Source organism: Paramormyrops kingsleyae, chromosome 1, assembly GCF_048594095.1.
Source record: "Paramormyrops kingsleyae isolate MSU_618 chromosome 1, PKINGS_0.4, whole genome shotgun sequence".
Taxonomy (NCBI): Eukaryota; Metazoa; Chordata; class Actinopteri; order Osteoglossiformes; family Mormyridae; genus Paramormyrops; species Paramormyrops kingsleyae.
Window position 1 is genome coordinate 34,920,049 of NC_132797.1, and position 19,215 is coordinate 34,939,263.

General features: G+C 42.1%; 2 protein-coding genes across 2 annotated transcripts in view; both read left to right on the forward strand.

Moving 5' to 3' along the window:
- The window catches only part of myo10l3 (myosin X, like 3), a 50,118-nt gene extending 41,686 nt beyond the window's left edge, over positions 1–8,432 (forward strand). The window contains exons 25-39 of the mRNA XM_023805851.2: positions 369–612; positions 797–892; positions 1,185–1,278; positions 1,375–1,430; positions 1,600–1,742; positions 2,257–2,451; positions 2,681–2,838; positions 3,523–3,646; positions 3,755–4,052; positions 4,184–4,391; positions 4,753–4,889; positions 5,026–5,146; positions 5,772–6,230; positions 6,452–6,643; positions 6,728–8,432. Coding sequence (XP_023661619.2) covers positions 369–612; positions 797–892; positions 1,185–1,278; positions 1,375–1,430; positions 1,600–1,742; positions 2,257–2,451; positions 2,681–2,838; positions 3,523–3,646; positions 3,755–4,052; positions 4,184–4,391; positions 4,753–4,889; positions 5,026–5,146; positions 5,772–6,230; positions 6,452–6,643; positions 6,728–6,832 — 2,630 coding nt within the window. The 3' untranslated portion in view covers positions 6,833–8,432. The remainder of the gene's footprint in view (positions 1–368; positions 613–796; positions 893–1,184; positions 1,279–1,374; positions 1,431–1,599; positions 1,743–2,256; positions 2,452–2,680; positions 2,839–3,522; positions 3,647–3,754; positions 4,053–4,183; positions 4,392–4,752; positions 4,890–5,025; positions 5,147–5,771; positions 6,231–6,451; positions 6,644–6,727) is intronic.
- A 3,350-nt stretch (positions 8,433–11,782) lies between these two features.
- pttg1ipb (PTTG1 interacting protein b) lies at positions 11,783–17,742 on the forward strand. Its single transcript, XM_023805854.2, has 7 exons — positions 11,783–12,004; positions 13,030–13,082; positions 13,848–13,956; positions 14,767–14,869; positions 15,385–15,450; positions 16,079–16,125; positions 16,655–17,742. Exons 1-7 carry the CDS (start codon positions 11,920–11,922, stop codon positions 16,696–16,698), a joined length of 507 nt encoding a protein of 168 aa, XP_023661622.1. The 5' UTR covers positions 11,783–11,919; the 3' UTR covers positions 16,699–17,742.
- Positions 17,743–19,215: the final 1,473 nt, after the last annotated feature.

Here is a 19,215-nt window from a genome sequence, read left to right on the forward strand (position 1 = left end):
CTGTGTATGTACTCTGGTTTCTCCCCACAGTCCAAAAACATGCTGAGGTGAATTGGAGTTGCCAAATTGCGCACAGCTGTGAATGGCGTGTGCGTGTGCGTGCCTTTTGATGTGCAGTATTGGAGCAAGAGCTAATATTCTAAAGAAAGCAAGATGATAGCTATTGGAAGCAAAAAGACAAGGACTGACATTAAGAGCGTAAAGGAAACGTAAGAGACCATGAAGTCAGCATTGAGTAGTGTTTGCTTGTGGTATCATGCAGAAAAATGGGACATTACTAAATGTAACAACAAATAGCTTGTTAAGTTCAAATGTAACCATTCACCATACTGAAAGGCTAGTCTGAGGAATGGGTTCCACTCTGTCAGGTGGGCTGATGAACCCATGGCGCCGACGCTGGTGTGTCCTGAAAGATGAGACCTTCATGTGGTTCAGAGCCAAGCAGGAGTCCCTCAAGTCTGGGTGGCTGTACAAGAAGGGCGGCGGCCTGTCCACTCTCTCCCGGAGAAACTGGAAGATGCGTTGGTTTGTCCTGCGGGACTCGAAGCTCATGTACTTTGAGAATGACAGTGAGGAGAAGCTGAAGGGAACCATCGACATCCGGACAGCCAAGTAAGAGCGCCATCTATTGCCTGGATGTGACCAGAGCCCAGTATGTGCAGCTTTCCGTAATGAAGTTTCACGAGAGCCATATTTAATGAATCAAGTGATGCATAGGTATAAAGAGTATGGTTAGCGATAGTTTTGACTGATTGTTTCAAAAAACAATTTGTGGTTTGTGGTTTCCTGTGCATAGAGAAATAGTGGACAATCATGAGAAGGAGAATGCATTGAACATTGTCACTGAGGAAAGGACCTTCCAGGTCTTTGCAGAATCACCAGAGGATGCCAGGTGTGCCGCCGTCGTTTGGCCATTAAGACTTTTTAATCTATCTATCTATCTATCTATCTATCTATCTATCTATCTATCTATCTATCTATCTATCTATCTATCTGTCTGTCTGTCTGTTTGTTCATTAAAAATTTTTATTATTTGAAACACAGTTGCTGTACTATATCTTATAGTGATTTCCAATTTCACACTTTAGATCTACAGTAAAGAGCGATTTGCGCCCCCTGCTGGAAGCCTAGTGCTCTTTACTCCATTGTCTCTAACCATGCTTAACTCTCCTCTGTGAGTGCAGTGGCTGGTTCAGTGTGCTGAGTCGCGTCCACAGTGCCACCCCGGAGCAGCTGCTGGAGATGCAACATGAGCAGGCTAACCCTAAGAATGCCATGGTGAGTGAAGTCGTCTACTCCCATACTGCGGTCACCTGCCACCAAGCTGTGCTGGAGAAATCTAAGCCTCCATCCCATCCCCATGTCTCCCTCCAGGGAACGTTGGATGTCGGGTTGATTGATTCTGTCTGTGCCTCCGACAATCCAGACAGGTAAGACTACTCCGAAATCTGTGAATTTGGATATACCAGGATACATTTGACTATGTGAAGCTTGGGTGTGAGATTTCTAGTTTGAATGACACCTGTTTGGGTTATCTGGTTGCCATATGTTTGCCCTGAGGATGGGTGGCGTGACAGAGGTTAATGTCTTCCGCTGCAGGCCCAACTCCTTTGTGATTATCACAGCCAATCGGGTGATCCACTGTAATACAGACACGCCAGAGGAGATGCACCACTGGATCAGCCTTCTGCAGAAGCCAAAGGGCGACTCCAGGATCGACGGCCAGGAGTTTGTGATTAGAGGTGAGTGACATTTCACATATGAAGTCTTGTCAGATTGATTAAATGTTTATATCTCAAAGGTGCACACTGTAAGGTATCACGGGGGCAGCATGGTTGTATAGTGGTTGCGTGAGGTGTTGCCTCACACCTCTGTGTCCAGGGTTCAAGTCTCCACCTTGGCTCCACGTTTTTGAGATTTGCATGTTCTCCCTGTGTCATTATGGGGTTTCCTCTAGATTCCCCCCACAGTCCAAAAACATGCTGAGGCTAATTGAAGCTACCAGATTGCCCATAGGTGTGTAAGTGTTAGTGAATGGTGTGTGAGTGTGCCCTGTGATGGGTTGGCATCTCAAGATGGGTTGTTCTCAGCCTTATGCCCATGGCCTTCAGCATAGGATCCGGAGAAAAACTCCGGATAATCTTTTTTCCAACATTTGAAACACAGTTTTAGATCTAGCAAAACAATGGTTTCTCCTGTTTAATCAGAGCACTGGTTTTGCTCAGTCTTGACCCTGGTTTTTCCTGTTCTGCTCAGGCTGGCTACACAAGGAGATGAAATCGGGTGGAAAGAGCACCTCCCTCAAACTAAAGAAGCGCTGGTTTGTGCTGACCAACAACTCCCTGGACTACTACAAAACCTCAGAGCGCGGAGCCTCGAAGCTGGGCACGCTGGTCCTGAATAGCCTTTGCTCTGTGGTGCATCCAGATGAGAAGGTCTTCAAGGAGACGGGTAAGAGAACAGGACCTTCTCGCTTTCTGTGCTTGATGACAGAATCTCCACAACCAGCGCTGGGTCATATTCTTGTTCAGGAGCAAAACAACATCATCCATAGGAACAAGTGCTTGTGGAATCTATTTTTTTTTTTAAAATCCACTGCATGGGAACCATATTTCCTCTTTGGGTGTCCAATACAGTTCTGCGACTTGTCAGCCCAACCTCCACTCTTTGTTCCTTTTAGGCTATTGGAACATTATTGTTCATGGGCGCAAACACTCTCACCGCCTCTACACCAAGATGCTGAACGAGGCCATGAGATGGACCTCTGCCATACAGGGAGTCATAGACAACAAGGTTCCCATTGAGACCCCTACCCAGCAACTAATCCGGGACATCAAGGTACGACTGTTGGGACAAGAAGGGAAGAGAACTTTAGGCCTGGTACTTAGGGCTAGATGCTCCTTAGTATTTCTGTTGGTGTGCAACAGTACAGCAGTCTGCCCTTCTGGCTCACGTGTGACATATTTCCATTGCAGCCGTGGAGGCACATGCCTTTACAGACCCTGTTTACGGCCAGGGACACAAACGGTAGTTGAGTGAGGTATCTGAAGCTGAGCTGGTGGCATTCCTCAGTGTGTGAAACTTGCAGAACCACTTGATCTTTGCTTTTGTGTGTTTTTTGTGTGTTTATCTTTTTTGCAAGTACTGTAGTTTGTGAATGGTATGCAGTGCTTTGTTTTGCCATAATATCGAGTTCCATGAGATTTGGGATGATGCACAGTGGGACATTTCGAGAGGGTATTAAGAACAGTTCGTAGGGAAAAAAACTCAGGATTTCCCAGAACTCCAGCAGTCCGATGTACCTGCTCTGCTCTTCAGTTTCCTCCTGAGTGCTGTGTTTCTCTTTCCATCATGACAATGAAGTGCTGGGAAATCACTATCTTCTCTATGGCAGAATTCAAATCATCTTCATTCTGTATTTTATTAAGGTCCCAAATCTTTTACTGTTGTCGGTGAAGTATTATGGGTTGTGGGTCAGGCTCCGTACTGCTGTTGATCTTGTTCTTTTACTGCTTCCCCCAGGAGAACAGCCTGAACCCAGAGGCAGTGGAGCAGACGTATCGGAGGAACCCCATCCTCAGATACACCCAGCACCCACTGCACTCGCCCCTACTGCCACTGCCATACGGGGAAGTCAACATCAGCTGTGAGTTTGATCTCATTCCGGCTCCTCACTGGCTTTACATTTAAGACCTTACCTTCTGACTGTGTACCTGTATGTTATTACCTTTTTTTCTCCTTTATCATCCTCTAGTCCAAAAAGAGAAGGGCTATGCTAGCCTGCAGGATGAGGCAGTAAAGATTTTCAACTCACTCCAGGAGATGGAAGTTGTGTCAAACCCAGTGCCTATCATCCAGGGCATTCTACAGACATGCCAGGACCTGCGGCCCTTACGGGATGAAGTGTACTGCCAGCTGATCAAGCAGACCAATCATGTTCCGCAGCCCAACAGCCCAGCCAATCACGCGCACTGGCATCTGCTCACTTGCATGAGCTGTTCCTTCCTGCCCAGTCGCTCCATTCTGCGCTACCTCAGGTTCCACCTCAAGAGGTACGCACCATGTTTCCCCCCACTGGGCGTCGGTGCGCGGCCTCACATCCTTTTCCCCGTGTCGTGTATCTAAGCCATCTGCCTGACTCCTCAGCCATTAAACCTCCGTGTCTTTGTATATTTCTGTCAAGGATTAAGGATCAGTTTCCAGGGACTGAAATTGAGAAGTATGCTCACTTTATTGGGGAGTCCTTGAAAAAGACCAAGTCCAGGGAATACGTGCCATCCCAGAGTGAGATTATGGCCTTACGGATGAGACAGGAGATGACCACCACTGTTCACTGCCATGGAGGTGGATCCTGCAAAATCAGCATCAACTCACACACCACCTCTGGGGAGGTCTGTCTCAGCACCACACAAATACCTACGTGAATCGCGTGATTTTAACCTTCTGTCTGCCATCTAAATGCCATCTTTCAACCTTTTCAGTGTTGCAGGGTGATTTGGGTTATTTATATAAAAATCTAACTGTTCTGATTTTTCACACAGTCAGTCACACAGCTGAATACGGAACATTCATTGTTTTCTACCGTCTTACAAATGTTACAGTGTGTCATTCTGTTCTTCACTGCATGTGTATTCTCTCTAGATCAGCCTCACTGGTTTATCTATAAATCCAGTAGGCTATTTTTTTTTTTTTTAATGGCCCGTGTCACATGTCTTTCTCCCTCCCCGCAACGGTTTTTATGCTTTTCTGTAGGTGGTGGAGAAGCTGATCCGGGGACTGGCTATGGAGGATAGCAGGAATATGTTCGCCCTCTTTGAGCACAACAACACCGCAGACCGGGCTGTGGAGAGCCGGGTCTTTGTGGCTGATGTGCTGGCCAAATTTGAGAGGTAGATACTCAGCAATGAATCATTGTATCTGTTAGCATACTGCTGTTTGAAATCTCATTTGTTGCATGGTTAATATTCATGTAAGTATGATTTAAACCCCTTAAACTCTCTTATGCGGCTGCTGATGCTTCTCCAGGCTGTCAGGCAGTGAGGAGGAGGAAGATGGAAAATGGCGTCTCTATTTTAAGCTTTACTGCTTCCTGGATGTGGAGAATGTGCCGAGAGAAGGGGTGGAGTTTGCCTTCATGTTTGAGCAGGTTAGTAAACAAGAGCATATTGTCAGTGTAAGAAAATGAATTTGAACCCGTAATAATGTTAATATCAAACAGTGAACGTTACAAAATCTGTTAATAAGATTAATTATGTGTTTAATTGGAAACTCACATATTCACATATTAATTGGAAATTCACATATTTAAACAGCTATCTTCTATCCAGCAGTTTTCCATGACTGCTTACCCGTTAACAGGTTGCAGTGACAGCTGCATGATGAATTTATATATGTTAATATGTGTGTCTGTATCTAGCCCGGATAACGTATATATAGTGTGGGTAATGTATGTCTAATTTATGTATGTATGTAATTTTTTATGTATAACGTACGTAATGTATGTGCAATCTATGTATTGAATTTAACTACAAAGTTAACAAAGGTGACTGCATTTTTTTCTGTGCTTCTTCAGTTAATACTACTCTATTAGAGAGTTACACACATGAATAACTGTACATCTACTGTTAATGAAAATGATGGCGATCATAGACTTGAAAACTTTATAAGTTGTGTGTGATTTGAATAGTGGCACAGAGTCAGCGGTTACAGCGTGGTGGAGCTGTCAGGCTAACTACTGTCCTGCTTCCTGTCTGTGTCTGACTCCCCACTAGGCCCACGAGAGCCTGATCCACGGCCACTTCCCTGCCCCAGAGGAGACCCTGCAGCACCTGGCTGCCCTGCGGCTGCAGTATCTCTACGGGGATGCAGGCCGGGCCAGCTGGAGCCTGGACAGTGTGTACCCCGTGGGCCGGCTGCGTGCCCGCATCGTGCAGTCCACCAAGGCCGGGGCTTCGGGGGCCTCGGCGGCACAGACACTGGAGCGGAGGCGCACCAGCTTTCTGGAGGGCACCTTAAGGCGCAGCTTCAAGACAGGCTCGCTGAGGAAGCAGCGGGTGGAGGAGGAGCAGATGCTGGAGATGTGGGTGCGCGAGGAGATGTCAGCCACGCGTGCCAGCATCCAGGAGAAGTGGTCCCACCTGCATGGCCTTCCCCAGCACCAAGCCATGTTTAAGTACATGTCCGTCGTCAGGGAATGGCCCGGCTACGGCTCCACCCTCTTCGACGTGGAGGTGAGAGCTTCCTGGTGTCACCGCACCCATGAGATGCAAAATAAAAAATCAAACGTACGGGAAAATATTAATTCACTTTTGTTGACATTTCGCACGAATAATCATATGGACGTATGTCACTGAGTGTGCATTTTGGTTTAGCTGTGGGTTAGAAAGCTAACGGGAGGAAGTAGTGAGAAATGCTGAGATCAGGGCTGACCCGCGCGATAATGTCCCTGCAGTGCAAGGAGGGCGGCTTCCCCCATGAGCTGTGGCTGGGCATCAGTGCAGAGAACGTCTCCGTCTACAAGCGAGGTGACCCCAGGCCTCTGGAGACCTTCCCCTACGAACACATCGTCTTCTTTGGAGCACCGCAAGCCAGCACCTACAAGATCACTGTGGATGAGAGGGAGATGTTCTTTGAAACTCTACAGGTAAAGGGAGTTCGGTGATGAGAATTGTCTTTTCCGTATTAATCTTGCAAATAGCATCTTAAGGAGACTGTTTTCACCTTTCAGGGTGGAGAGATCACCAAGATCATGAAGGCTTACATTAATATGATAGTGAAAAAGCGATGCAGCATAAGATCTGTATCGAGCTGCGGAAGCGCCTGGACCAGGTGATGAGGAAGGTCCAGTCAGAACACAGTGTCCTCACGCTCAGCGGATGGATCCATCGGAAATGTCGGTCGTCAACAGAAAGGCTAATTCACAGATGCTAATTGGAAGCAAAGGACTGATGAAGACTGAAGGGACTATTACCTCAACCCTGAGGATTACTGTACATTCGGAAAGCTGGCACAATATAGAACATAATATATTTATGTAACTCTTTAAAATAAGGTTACAAAAACCTATTTAATTTGTTCATTTTGGCTAAATATCTCAACTGGTAGGTTTTTTTCCCCTTCTCCCTGGAGACAGAAAGCTGTTGGCTTGTTCTTCCCTTCGTCCCCAAGCTATGCAAAAAGCTCTCCCTCTGGCTTTCTTTGGTATGTCCTCATTTTCATAGGCACGGTCAGAAATATGACTCTTACTCTCATGCGGGTGCCGGAATTAAGGCACAGAGCTGTATGTCCATTCTCAGTGCCACAAGATCAAATATCCTCTCCCAGGAACTAGTTCTGAAGATGGCGTCTCTGCTGCTAGCGTCTTGTCATTATGCTCTCAGTGAGGGGCCAGCTATGGCAGTATGTTAATTAGATTTGGAATCTCATTTTATAGTGGGCTGAACGTCATGTTCCACAGTGTGATTCTTCATGGTCATAAATGCCCTTCTCTGTACAATATTTAGAAGGTGTAGTGTGTTGTTAAGTAAGGGTAAAATGATGAATGACTGTTACAAATCAGACTGAATTTAGTCTTCCAGGTACAGGAAGCAGTATGTCGGCCTGTATGCAAAATGGGGAAAGCGTGTTCCATCCCTGAGCTGAATGCCTTACACGGTCATGCTGCTTCCGAGTCTCTCTGTGATTTAATTGTTGAGACGTTCTTCCTTGTGGCAGATATGCAGAACGTGTCCTCCCAGCAGACTGCCTTGCTCCTACAGTGTTGTACTTAAATCACTGCTTTATGAGTTACTCATGTTCAGCATTTCACTATGCTGAGTGGTGCTGGGGTCTCTGTGCTGATATTTCCGTAGCCTCTAATAACTTTTTTAAAACAAAAAAATCCCAGTGACACCAAAAATCTGTATTTTTAGCTGGTATAATACAGGTTCTACCAAATGGAAGTGTTCTTGAAACAAATTAAAGTAGCAGGTATCTCTGGAGGAGGATGTCAAAACGTGTTTTTTTAAAACAGCGAAGGAATGGTTATTTATTGTTTTTCATTGCAGTTTTTATATGAGGGACACCAGTGATTACATAGCACACTGTGAACCTGGAAAGCACAGAGAGAGATGGTGTAATGATGAAGTGTGATGTCACTGTGTGGGATGGTGGATCGGTCCTTTATCGCCAGGATGTTCATACAGCACTGCCTGATTTGACTACTACTGTTACACAGGTTAATGTCTGGCTGCCGGCAGCCAGACCAGGCCCAGAATGTACTCGTATATTACTGTAGTTATGAACTTTGTGGATCTGTGTGTGTGTGTGTGTGTGTGTGTGTGTGTGTATGTGTGTGTGAGAGAAAGAGAGAGAGAGAGAGAGAGTATTAAGAAGGGGAGGCTGTTTTTGTAACTGGCTTTACAAATTTGTTTAATAAATTATTTGATTACTGATTTGTTGACTTCTGTCTTTTCTCAAAACCACATGCATTGATAGATTTTCTTTTTGATTTTCTTTTTATTATTCTATACAATTTCAGTCTTAATTCTTCTAAATTTTTGTTTTACATTTTAATAACAAACTCATCCTGTCCGTCCATTTTCTATACCCACTTCTCCTATTCAAGGGCACGGGGGGCATTTTTATTTGTAATATGTTTATATTATGTGTATATTAAGACAATAAAAAACTATTAAAGAAATATGTGTAAAATATATCATATAATGTATTAGCCGCCAAACTGAAAACAGTATGTGTCGGGGGTGGGGGGGGGGCAGATATCATTTGGTCCCCACAATGTGACACTTTTTATTTTGATGTTGTGGGACCATTTTTTCAGTTCCCAGAAGGGAAAATTCAATTTTATAAAGATCTGTGACTGCAATCAAAAAACTAAAAATGCCAAAAGACTTGTTGGGATTAGGGTTTTGTCCATAGAAATGCATGGACGGTCCCCACAAAGATATGAGTACAGTTCTTTGTGTGTGTGTGTGTGTGTGTGTGTGTGTGTATAGGGGTCGAGTCTCCCATCAAGCAGCTACGTCCTTTTTGACTCCAGACTTAATATTGATTATCTCAATATCTCATAAAAATGGTGTCTGTCAAGGTCTGGGATATGTTAGACAGTAAGCTATTAGGTACTCATAGTTGACATGTTAAATGCAGAAGACATTGGCAGGGATGAAAACCTGACTGACTTTGACAAGGACCAAATAGTTATGGCCAGAAGGCTGCATCGTCTGTGTGTCACAACACACAGGGTATCAAGCCCTGCTGTGTATGGCACTGTGTAGCTGCGGATGTGGACTTCTTGATCTAATGCATCCCACAGATGCTTGACAAGTACTTGGCCGTCCACATCCATTGCTCCAAGGTCCTGTTCCAACGCTGCGGTGCCCATTGCAGGTGCTGTCAACAGTAGACGAGGATTTGCATACGCACTCTGACTGGCCTGCAGCTACATAGCCCCATATGTAGCAGGGCTCGATGCCCAGTGTGTCGTGACAAAGTCACTTGCCATTTGTGCCACAGTAACCCTTCTGTTGAATTGTACCAGATAGGACAGCCTTTGTTCACATCTTGCATCGATAAGTCTTAGCCGCCCAGCATCCGGTCAGCAGTTCATGGTTTTTCCCTCCTCAGACCACTCTCAGGAGGTACTCACCGTGATTTGCCATGAACTCCCCAAAAGCCTTGCCATATCAGAGATGCTATGATGCAGTCATCTGGCCATAATGATTTAGCCCTTGTCAAATTCACTCAGCCCCCCACACTTGCATTCAACCCTTGTTCCCGACCAGCACCATGTCGCTCCCCTGCTCCACATGCAACCACTGGCAGTCAATGGCCTCCTGTCCATTACCGCCAATGTTCCCATCCACTGCTTCCATCATAACCCAAATCTGGCTGTGTTCCTTGATGTGGCAACTGTGAAAGCAATCTTTTTTGCAGGGGTGACAAGAGAGTGCAATGACACTTTAGGAGGTAGGCCGCCATGATCTTTCCAGGGTCTGTCGCCATGCCCTCACTACCCACGGTGTGATCCAGAAACTCTGGGTATATCTCAATATACATACTTGACCGTATTTGTGTTCTTGTGTAACCTGTTTTACGTTATCTTCTATTGCTGAAGACCAGTTCCAGTACTCAAGAACAGAAGTACAGAGAGCAGTAAAAATCCCTGGATGTCGTTCTTGCCCCACCCCAAATATCTACGTCATTGCATTCTTGCCAAACGAGATCAATCCCATGATTCACTGCACCCCTGGTTCGTGCTTGGTAGGCAAGTTAGCAATGTGATCTTGCCAAGACCACAATTATGAACGTCTTGTACTTGGTATTGTGTCTTCTGCCACAGGAAGGAGGACACACTTACAGGGGCGTGTCTACATGGTGGCCAGAGGTGACATCAATATCTCTTGGAATCTGATTGGCCACCACAGTACTCCGCCCCCCCCCACACCAGCTGAATGGTAGTTGGATTTTGTATGTAATATTTACCTATCAGGTTCTTTCAACTTGTATTCCCCTGAATGCGTAACTCATGCAGTGAGTGCGCCGGCCAGAAGAAGTCAGCAGCTAGCAGCCAGCAGATGTAAAACTCAAGCTTGACGGCAGAATAGTGTGAAACAAAAGTACAGGCATGTAACATTAACCATGGTGTGTGGCACACTACTTTTCTTTCTGCTATAAAATCAACATAAGTAGTTTCAGCTGAATTAACAAGCTCTGGTTAGTAACTACCATTGTCATAGCAGTAGCCAGAAGGGTCTATATTTAAAAAGAAAGGCAGGGGGAACATACATTCTTGAGCCAGAAAATAGTCTTCTGAATGAAGTTATTTTTCTTGAGTATACCAGCCAAACTATAGAACGCTAGCAGATTATGCAATTAAAAAAAAAAATTAAACCAAATATTTTATGACAATATTTGTTATATTTGCGTAGTTACTAAATAGTCAGCCAGAACCTTTAGCATGCTTCATATTTTTAACATGAACAAAGTGATCATTTTAAGTGAATTACCATAGTTAACATAGATTAAAATAAATAAGCACCCACAAGTAAAATCAGCTAAAAAAAATTCAGTCCCACATGGGGAAACTCTGTGACTCCAATCAAAAACAAAAAACATCAAAACTTTTGTATTTTGTTTGTTTACTTATGGTTAATTTTATGGCTGGGTAGGGGTTAGGGTAGTCATTGTTGGGATTAAGGTCTTCCCATAGAAATGAATGAACAGTCCCCACAAAGATATGAATACAAACATGTGCGCATGTCTATGTCTAAAACCACAATTTCAAAATTTCATGTGTTTTTTAGACATCTTATATAAACATTTCTGCTATGTAGTTTATGTCTGTATTCCCCAAACTGTTTTGATAAAGTAATTCTATCCTTATTAACCCACTCATTCACACGGGCAATTTGGTAACTCCCTCGGCATGTTTTTGTACGGTGGGGGAAAGCCGGAGTACCCTTAAGGAAACCCCTGAGGACCCAAGGAAAACATGCAAACTCCACACCACCAGTCCTGGTCCCAGAGAAGTGAAGCAACAGTACTGTAAGTTTTTAAAATCCTCCTACAGCTTACAGTGTGTCTATAAGTTAAGTATGTATGCTATGGATTTAAACTGAGAGATTCGAATGATCCATATCGTATGTTAATTGGCATCGTACTGCAATCGAAACCGGAATGGCCCGAGGTAAAGCGATTTTTCTATCTAAAAGCCGAGTCGTTCCCGACGGAGATCACATGACCTATATTATCGCTGGGTTCTGATTGGCTGCACGCACGGCTACCTGAGAGGTTTTGTTTTCAGGCTCCGGTGTGAGGCGTTGTGACAGGCGTGTGAGCTGGCAAGTGTCAAAGTTCGCTCGGATAACTTTTAAACGAGGACGACAGTAATAGTTCGCTGTATAGTGATCTAGCTGTGCAAAAATGGTAGAGCTACGCTGTTTTCTGCCTGTTTTATTTGTCTTCGGTGTGCTGGTGATTTTGCCGCGGAGTTCTGTAGCTTACACAGGTAAAGTTTTTTCTGTGCCCTTCTAAATTATTGTAATGAAACGAGTAGTGTAAAAGTCTCCTTATGTATTTTCATATATATTATACGAAACATTTGAATTCAATTTTTGATGAAGACTTAAGGTTATTTTGTTTAATGCAAATTGTAAGACGTGGTAAACATTTTCGGGGGAATGAAGATAAACCAGTTTGCTAAGCTGGAATAGCTGGTTGTGGTCGGTAAGACTTTACTTTTTTGCATAAATATTTCCGAATTACCAATAGCAACTGGGGTATTCATGCGGGAATATTTAAAGGTTATGTACTCCTCCGTTGATGCTGTTAACATGGAATAAGCGTAATTCCTTTGCGCAAATAAATTAGTGTAATTAATATCAATTTCAACACACAGGTGAACTTTTGATCGTGGTTCATACTTTTGCCACTAATTTTATCTGAATATAACTTCTCTGTGTAAGATGAGACCGAATCTTGATTATCATAACAAAACTAAAAGTTGTTTCCTTCCGGCTACAAATTTGCCTTATAATATATAAAAATGGCATTATATTTAAATCACCAGATGATTACATCTAGGTATTTAAATATATGTATGTTCTAGTGTATTGTAGAAGTGTATTTCATATCATGAACAAAGTCAATACAGTTTTCTTTTGGTTCATAAGAAACTTTAGTAAGAAATAAACGCTTTTTCATAATGCTCATATCTTGTTCTTAAATATGAGTGAGTTTATACATAGGGACACAACTGAAACTGATATGTTAAGCTGGAGTTTAACTGGAGAACCTGGTAATACTGTTCCCCAGGGTCTCTAGCATACAGCTGCAGCCACTGCAGCAACCTGCCGGCACTATAATCAGTATTAGCAATGGCCTCCATAAGAGTTTCAAAATGAAATTTCTAGCTGTGGATTATGCCAGTAATCACGGAGTACATTACAGAGAGCTGTGCAAGGCTCATTGTAAACAGTAAAGCATTCTGCGTTCCTTGACCAGGCATCTGCCTTGTTTTCTGTTTTCCTTTAGACTGCAACGCACTGTCAAACACAACCTGTGAGGAGTGTCTGCGCAATCTGAGTGTGAGTGAACAGAATTGAGTTTATTTCCTCTCATGTAACCTTTGTAGTAGCTTCAGAACCTCATTATAGCTGGGTTATTAGTTACTTAACTTGCCTGCATTTAGTATGTTGCTCAGATGCTCAGCTGTTTTACTGCACTGACCATATCCTGATCTTTCCAGAGTCTTGTGGTGAGCTGTGCTATTTGGGGAAACTGTCATGTGGTCTAAATACAGATGTCCATTTGACTTAAATTCAGAAATCAAGTTTGCCCCAGAAGTATTTTTGGGTGTAAAAATCATAAACTGATTTTAAGGAGCTTGGCAGAACTTTTGGAAAGTTTTATTAACAGATAAACATGATCTTTATTAATGAAATTCTCATTTGACATGAATTATGTGGGTTTAAGACCTGATTTACTAACTGAACTTTCTGCTTCGGTGTTCTCACCACTGCAGTGCAGCTTTGATGTCATCACCGTACAGTCTGAGCTCCCTATCTCAGTAGACACCTTGGCTTTTATGTTTATCAGTTTTAGAGTGGTAAACTTCTGTGGATACATGTTGCAGAAATGGCAGATAAGCACAAGCTTGTTAGTTGCTGAAGAACAGATTTGTAATTAATACAAAAACTTTATACTAGGCATTGTGTTATATTATTGGGGGAACTTTAGACTTAGTCATTGTTGTCAGTCAGTTCCTATTGCATTAGAAACTTGCCCTTTGCATTTTCCTTAGAATCTGAACTATGACAAGCATTCTCAGATGTGAATTTTGTTTGTCACAGTGCTTGTGGTGCCAGTCAACACAGATATGCATCTATTACCCGGTGCAAACTATTCTGCCCCCTCACTCTCTGTGCCCACTGGATTTAGCTCGATGGGGATCATGCTGGGGTAAGTTCTGATGTTAATTAGTGACTGCTCAGTTACAGTGGAGTGCCAGCAGGTGATAAGTGAGACTATGCTAGCTGAAATATACCTTGTACGACACAACCCTGTGCTGGAATGAGCTGCTCATATTTTTGTTTGGAATGTGTTTTTGGGTCAGCCCCTTTTACGTCATTTCCTCATCCGGAAGAGGTTAGACCTTTTCAGCCAGCAAAGGAACATGCCAGTAACTGTCTTGGTGCTGGTAATCAATATTTCAGTAAATCTTCAAATAAAGTATTAATGCCCAGAAATTCTCTGCTTTGGAGTACTGGTGTGCAAATTTTCTGTATAGATGGTCTGCCCCTTTTGTAGTATTTTTTGGGTGCAGGTGGATTCCAGTTCATCACTGAGATTCTCAGCAGTTCATCTTTTGTGTTTTTGTGTTCTTTGTGTCTTGCTGCTGAGAATGTGTGCTTGCCTGGAAGTCTTTGGCCTGGCTTGATTTAACAATATTCACAACAAATCTTGCTAGCTAGACTAAATTATCATTTGCAAATCTGTTCATGAAGCTGAATAAAATATATACTTGCTCCACATATTAAGACTAGTTATTTATTTTTTTGATGTTTGCATCAGTCTTGTAAGCATTATTGACATTTTCCTTTGTGTTTCTGCTTTTTAAAATAGCTTGGACGGTGACATTGCATAGAGGTTGGATTAGAGACAAAATTATTTAGATTCATCAATTAATAAAATGAGCGGTTGGTGAGCTGATTGTCTAGTAACAGGTGAAATAGGCATCTGATTAATTTTGTTTTATCCTCTCAACCACAGTGAACTTTCAGACTCTGATCATCGCGATTTCTGTAGTTGCTGCTGTCATTATCATCGCGATTCTTATCTGTTGCTTCTGCTGCTGCAAATGTGAGAATATTGGGTAAGTTCAGAGTGAAAGTCGTCGTGTTATTGATTGGCTTTCATAAATATGTTGGGTGTGTCCTGTGTTGTTCTTGCCTGAATGTGATGTAATAATCTTGTTGTTTCTCTATAATATTTTTTTCTGGCAGAGATAATAATTGGTTATTAATGCCTGTGATACTTTTTTAAACCAAAAAACTTGCCCAGTTTACTCTGGTGAAGGGTTATAATTAGCCATGCAATCCAGCAGTTTTAGATGGCTTTCTTGGCTGTATGTCATACCTTCAAATTCCCCCGATTCATCCACCCCTCCTCCCACTGTACTTTTGATTTTCCACAGTGTCATGATTGTGGGAAGCAATTCCCCCCTTTCCCACTCAACAAATTTTATCATTAGGACTCCCCCATCCTCACTAGGACACCAGGAAACTTGTTATGGTTAGACATTCACACTTTTTCAGGTTAACAGCCATATCCTGGTTGCAGTTAGCCAATGTGATTCTTTGTCTTTGATTTGAACTTGATTTCTCTCAGGACGAAGAGGTTTGAGAATAAGATGGACCGCCAGGCTGAAAAAAGGAAGGTTCAACAGGAGGAAAGGTATTCATGCACCAGCCGTCACGCAACTGCTGCAGCAGCCTTACCGGTTAAACATTATCTGCCGTGGTTCATTATATTTAGTGAGGAGCGAGGCTTAGTTATTGTTTATTGTTCTGAGAGAGCCACAGTCTGCCAGATTTTCCAGTTCTTATTATAACACGGATTCAGAAAGTGAATTAAATCAAGTTGATTCTACATATCAGATGGTTCAGTGGCAAGGAGTAAGGGAATGTAGCTGGGGAACAACCTCCACAGGCACCTGTATCAGGAATGTGTTAGCTATGCCATAAAATGCACTTCTGCAGGAAGCAGCCTGCATGTTTTCCAATCTCCATACTTCACCCTAGCATTCTCTGACAAATATTATAATCAGAGAAGTGCCCTATACAGTGTCATCTCCTCCATTACCCATAAGTGTCGTTTGTATGAAAAACTTCTGAGTGGGAGATATCTGCAGGATGTCATCCTAATGCTGACGGCATGCAACCCAACCAGCCCAAACCGGTTTGTCAGCATAGCATACCTCATGCTAAGGACCGCGTGGAAGGACTGAGTCATTTCTATATGCCCTGTGTTATCTTTGTCTCTGTTGCCTAAACAGTCTTTATTTTTGCCCTTGGCCTTGCAGGAAAGCTGAGATGAAGACGAGGCATGAGGAAATCAGGCAAAAATATGGTACAAAAATTTGTTTTGCTTCTCCATAAATCAGCACTGGGGTAGCAGCCTGAAGTGATCAAGAGAAATGTAACTTTCCTCTTGCTTATCATGTTATAGATTAGATATACTGAAAGGAAGACCACACCCCTACTATATATGCATGTATAAATATTCAGTTGCCAAAAGTGGAGCACTGGTTTCGGTTTGTGCCCTTTCTGTGATTCCCTGAGAAGCATCCCTGTGTAACTGGGAGGTTGAATCTGAATTCTCTAGGCAGAGAAAATAGCCACCATTTTAGTATTAGTGTAATAATAGTACCCATCCTGATAAAGATTTTTTTGTTTGTTTATGGTGAGGTGCTTTTCAGCCGCTGACATATTCTTGGTCACTAAAAGAAAAGGGGAAAAAGGGAATGGTCTCATGACTCAGCATGCGGCACAAATGACGCATATGAAATGGATTCTAATTATTCATTGACAAACATTTATGACGATACTTGTGTGTACACAGACTTCATAAACAAATATCTCTGTTTCTTTTTCTTCAGGTCTCACAAAGGCAAACCCTTACGCTAGATTTGAGAACAGCTAAGCGGGCTGGTCGTCACAGCTGTTCCGATAAGCTTCCGTCTTTCCTCGGCACAAACAAATCCCGTCCCTGAAACACTCCAATACGTTACACTTCATTCTGCTACTCAGAAAAGTAGTTAGTCCTTTATGTAAAATTGTTGCCAGAAAGTATATTGCTGTACATCAGTTACTTTAAAGATGTTTGTTTTCACTGAAAATCCTTTAACTTTTTAAGCTGGTATACCTAGGTAGACTAAAACATTTTAGTTAATCTAATATAATTGTAATTGTTCTTTTTTCCAGCTCTTCTTCCCATTTAAAAATATACCAAGAATTAATAAAGCGTTCCAGTGCAAAACACTACCTATCCTGAAGTGCAATGTTCAGATTATTTCTAATACAAATTTGATTGCATGTCAATTTATTGTCACAGATTACAGCAGGTAGTTATTCTTCTGAAACTGGCCTTATTTATATGTTTTATTTCTAAGGTCTAACAGGGGAACTGGTATGGTACTCTTAAAATATTAAACCAATGGCTTTTTGAAGTGTTACTATGTAACACATTATCCTAGATAATGTCTTGAAAGTCATTTATAGGTACTGGTAATAGTTATAAAATCAAATATTACTATCTTGTAATTCATGTTTGATTTTGGTTTAAGCCTAATTGGTCAGTGTGGTAACAAACCATAATGTGCAATCAGTTGTTCCAAGCAGTGTATGCAATTTGATTTTTTCGATTCATGTAATTATATATGTTTTTGTTTGTGTGCCATTTTAAAGCTCTATAAAGAGGTTTTATGTCAGGCTTAAATTGGGAAATGCACATTTTTTAAAATGAACTTTTACGGAAGATTGAACCTGATATATTCTGCCAGCACTTGAAGTATACTAGCTGTACATGTGTTGTGGCATAATTGTCTTGCCAGACTTTTTCTTTATAAATTGGGACCTGCATTGAAAGCTGTCCTGATCAATACAATATACTGCTAAATACTTATAAGCCAGGGTTTGTGCTGCAATTCAGGAAATCTCAAATTACAAATAAATGTGAACTGAAATCGTCTTGTATTTTTGCTATTCTTATTTTTGACTATGAATTTAGGAATTGAATTATCTAGTATAATTTCTTTACGTCAGTGTTTCTGATCCTTGTCCTTGGGGACCCCCAGACATCCATATTATTGCTGAGAGCTGGGAGGGAGAAAAAATGTGGACTGTTGAGGATCCCTGAGGAGCAGGTTGAGACACACCGCTGTACACCATTCTGCCTTGACTCTTATATGTTTAACATTGACTCTCTGTAACTATATACAGTGGTACCTCAGAACTTAATCCGTAGAACTCTGGACTGAATCCTAAAAAGTTCGAGTTCTGATAGAATTTTCCCCATAAGAAATAATGGAAGACCAAATAATTGGTTCCCGGCCCCAAAAAATTACACCGAAAAATGTTTTTTTAGCATTTAAACGCAAAATGAACCTGACAAAACAAGAAAAGCATACACTGTACTAAACACATCTAAGCACATTTATCAAAACAGTAATTTTTAAAGTAAGAAAATAAATGTATCCAAACAATGTGTGAAGTTAAAAAAAACAATGTGTCCTGCCCCGATCGTCCGCTCCTTCCGTGTGCCACGCCCCCTCGTTAACCCCGTGTGGAATCCCCGTGTGATCAGCTGTTTCTGGTTGTTATCATTAGTCCTCTGTATTTCATCAGCGTTTCAGTTCGTTTCCCCAGTCCCGTCATTGTATTGTCCGTCTGCGTTTTGCCTGCCTTACCTGTAATTAAACCCCGTATTCCCCGATACCCTGACGTCTGCGACTTTGTCTCCGTTCAGTCCCCGCTGGGCACCACAATATTATTATAATTAAATGTATTAATGGTTTATTATTAATATTATGAATAAGAAATCTTTATTGTTAAATGTATTTTATTATACAATAATAATTACTGTTACTGTCTATCATTGTCTAAATGTATTTTTACTCTCTAAATATATGTATTCGGCTAGTGTAAACATGCAGGATGCTATCACAGCAAATGCGAGGCTGAGACTGAAGCGTTTCTCTTTGTTTCCGCTGAGAGACGTGCGGTGTGACTCATTTCTCCGCGCATACAAGTTATCTTAGGTCGGCTTTCACGGTTGGACTTCTGAGATTCAGATCGTTTTCCGAACTGGTTGGTTCGACTTTTAAAGAAATTCGAGTTCTAATGAGTTCGAGAACTGATGTACATGTACTGTACATGTATTATATAGTTATAAGTCATAATATAATATTCAATAATGCAAGTTAAAATATCGTGTTATTTTAGATTTTGTTCGTACTTGTCATACTGGGTTTTATTTGGATCACTGCAATTTGCACGTCCTATTCCGCAGTCACTTCTTATCGCATCTACAGGGGTTGGGCAATGAAACTGATACACCTGGTTTTAGACCACAATAATTTATTAGTATGGTCTCGGGCCTCCTTTTGTGGCCAATACAGCATCAGATCATCTTGGGAATGACCGATACGGGTCCCGCACA

Excerpts from the sequence above, each read along its gene's own strand:
- pttg1ipb (XM_023805854.2), top strand. The coding sequence starts at position 11,920 with ATGGTAGAGCTACGCTGTTTTCTGCCTGTTTTATTTGTCTTCGGTGTG. Across the intron at positions 12,005-13,029 it reads GAGTTCTGTAGCTTACACAG|ACTGCAACGCACTGTCAAAC; the intron begins GTAAAGTTTTTT and ends GTTTTCCTTTAG. Across the intron at positions 15,451-16,078 it reads AAGGTTCAACAGGAGGAAAG|GAAAGCTGAGATGAAGACGA; the intron begins GTATTCATGCAC and ends TTGGCCTTGCAG.